General features: G+C 38.3%; 1 protein-coding gene across 1 annotated transcript; it reads left to right on the top strand.

Annotated features, from left to right (window-relative positions):
• Positions 1–333: 333 nt before the first annotated feature.
• Positions 334–1,278, top strand: LOC100765672 (olfactory receptor 469). Its single transcript, XM_027405015.1, has one exon. The coding sequence runs from the start codon at positions 334–336 to the stop codon at positions 1,276–1,278; it is 945 nt and encodes a 314-aa protein (XP_027260816.1).
• Positions 1,279–1,487: the final 209 nt, after the last annotated feature.

The following is a 1,487-nucleotide window of genomic DNA, read 5'->3' on the forward strand; positions in this document are numbered from 1 at the left end:
GGAAATAGTTTCCTACAAATCTGTATCTACAGAGTACACTTGAAACAAATTATCTGGTGTTGCTATTAAAAACAATTTTTGAAATATGGGAAGATTGGTTCATTGCAAATAAATATATAAACTCTAAAACTATGGAGTCAAATAACAGTTAAATATAGAAAAATACATTTTAATATTCCTTCAATGAGTTTAACTGAATTTTTTTCTTAAATGACATATTTTTATAATAGCATCCATATATGAGTTAATGAAAATGATACTTAATATTTATAAATCCCTTCCTGTAATATCCCCCCCATCGCAGCCTTGTTCTGGCAGCAGCTACACCGTCCCATGGCTTTCCTGGAGGATGGGAACCACACTTCAGTGACAGAGTTCATTTTATTGGGTTTAACAAATGACCCGGTCCTTAAAGTAGTCCTCTTCACCATCATCCTGTGCATCTACCTGGTGACTGTGTCTGGGAACCTCAGCACCATCCTTCTCATCAGAGTCTCTTCCCAGCTCCATCATCCCATGTACTTTTTTCTGAGTCACTTGGCTTCTACTGACATAGGCTACTCATCTTCTGTCACACCCAACATGCTTGTCAACTTCCTGGTGGAGAGAAATACAATCTCCTTCCTTGGGTGTACCATCCAGCTTGGATCGGGTGCTTTCTTTGGGACACTTGAATGTTTCCTTCTAGCCACCATGGCTTATGATCGCTTTGTGGCAATCTGTAATCCACTGCTTTATTCAACCAAAATGTCCACACGAGTCTGTGTCCAGTTACTTGTAGGATCTTATATTGGTGGTTTTCTTAATGCTTCCTCCTTTATTCTTTCCTTCTTTTCTCTTCTCTTCTGTGGACCAAATAGAGTCAATCACTTTTTCTGTGATTTGGCTCCTTTAGTGGAACTTTCCTGTTCCAGTGGCAGAGTCCCCATAGTTCCTGCCTCGTTCTGCTCTGCCATTGTCATTATAGTCACAGTGTTTGTCATCGCTGTCTCCTACACCTACATCCTCATCACCATCCTGAAGATGCGCTCCACTGAGGGCCGCCACAAGGCCTTCTCCACCTGCACCTCCCACCTCACTGCAGTCACTCTGTTCTATGGGACTATCACATTTATTTATGCAATGCCCAAATCGAACTACTCCACAGACCAGAACAAGGTGGTGTCTGTGTTCTACATGGTGGTGATCCCAATGTTAAACCCCCTCATCTATAGCCTTAGGAATAATGAGATTAAGGGTGCTTTGAAGAGAGAAATTGGCAGAAAAATATTCTCTTAAATGATGTCTGTTATATTGTAAGATTTAATATAGTAATAACATCTTACAGATATAATAAGGAAAAAATACCTGTGGCTAAAATATATGTTCTGATATATATAATTTGCCACTTGGAAGCTTTTTAATAACTGTAGAGGGTAGATGTTCATATATTAAGTAATAAATATTTTCATAGTGTTATATTTAATAAATTCATAATTAATAAAAAT

The sequence above is a fragment of the Cricetulus griseus genome, chromosome 3 (genome assembly GCF_003668045.3).
Source record: "Cricetulus griseus strain 17A/GY chromosome 3, alternate assembly CriGri-PICRH-1.0, whole genome shotgun sequence".
NCBI classification, from domain to species: domain Eukaryota; kingdom Metazoa; phylum Chordata; class Mammalia; order Rodentia; family Cricetidae; genus Cricetulus; species Cricetulus griseus.

Coding starts and splice junctions, on each gene's coding strand:
- LOC100765672 (XM_027405015.1), top strand. CDS start 334: ATGGCTTTCCTGGAGGATGGGAACCACACTTCAGTGACAGAGTTCATT.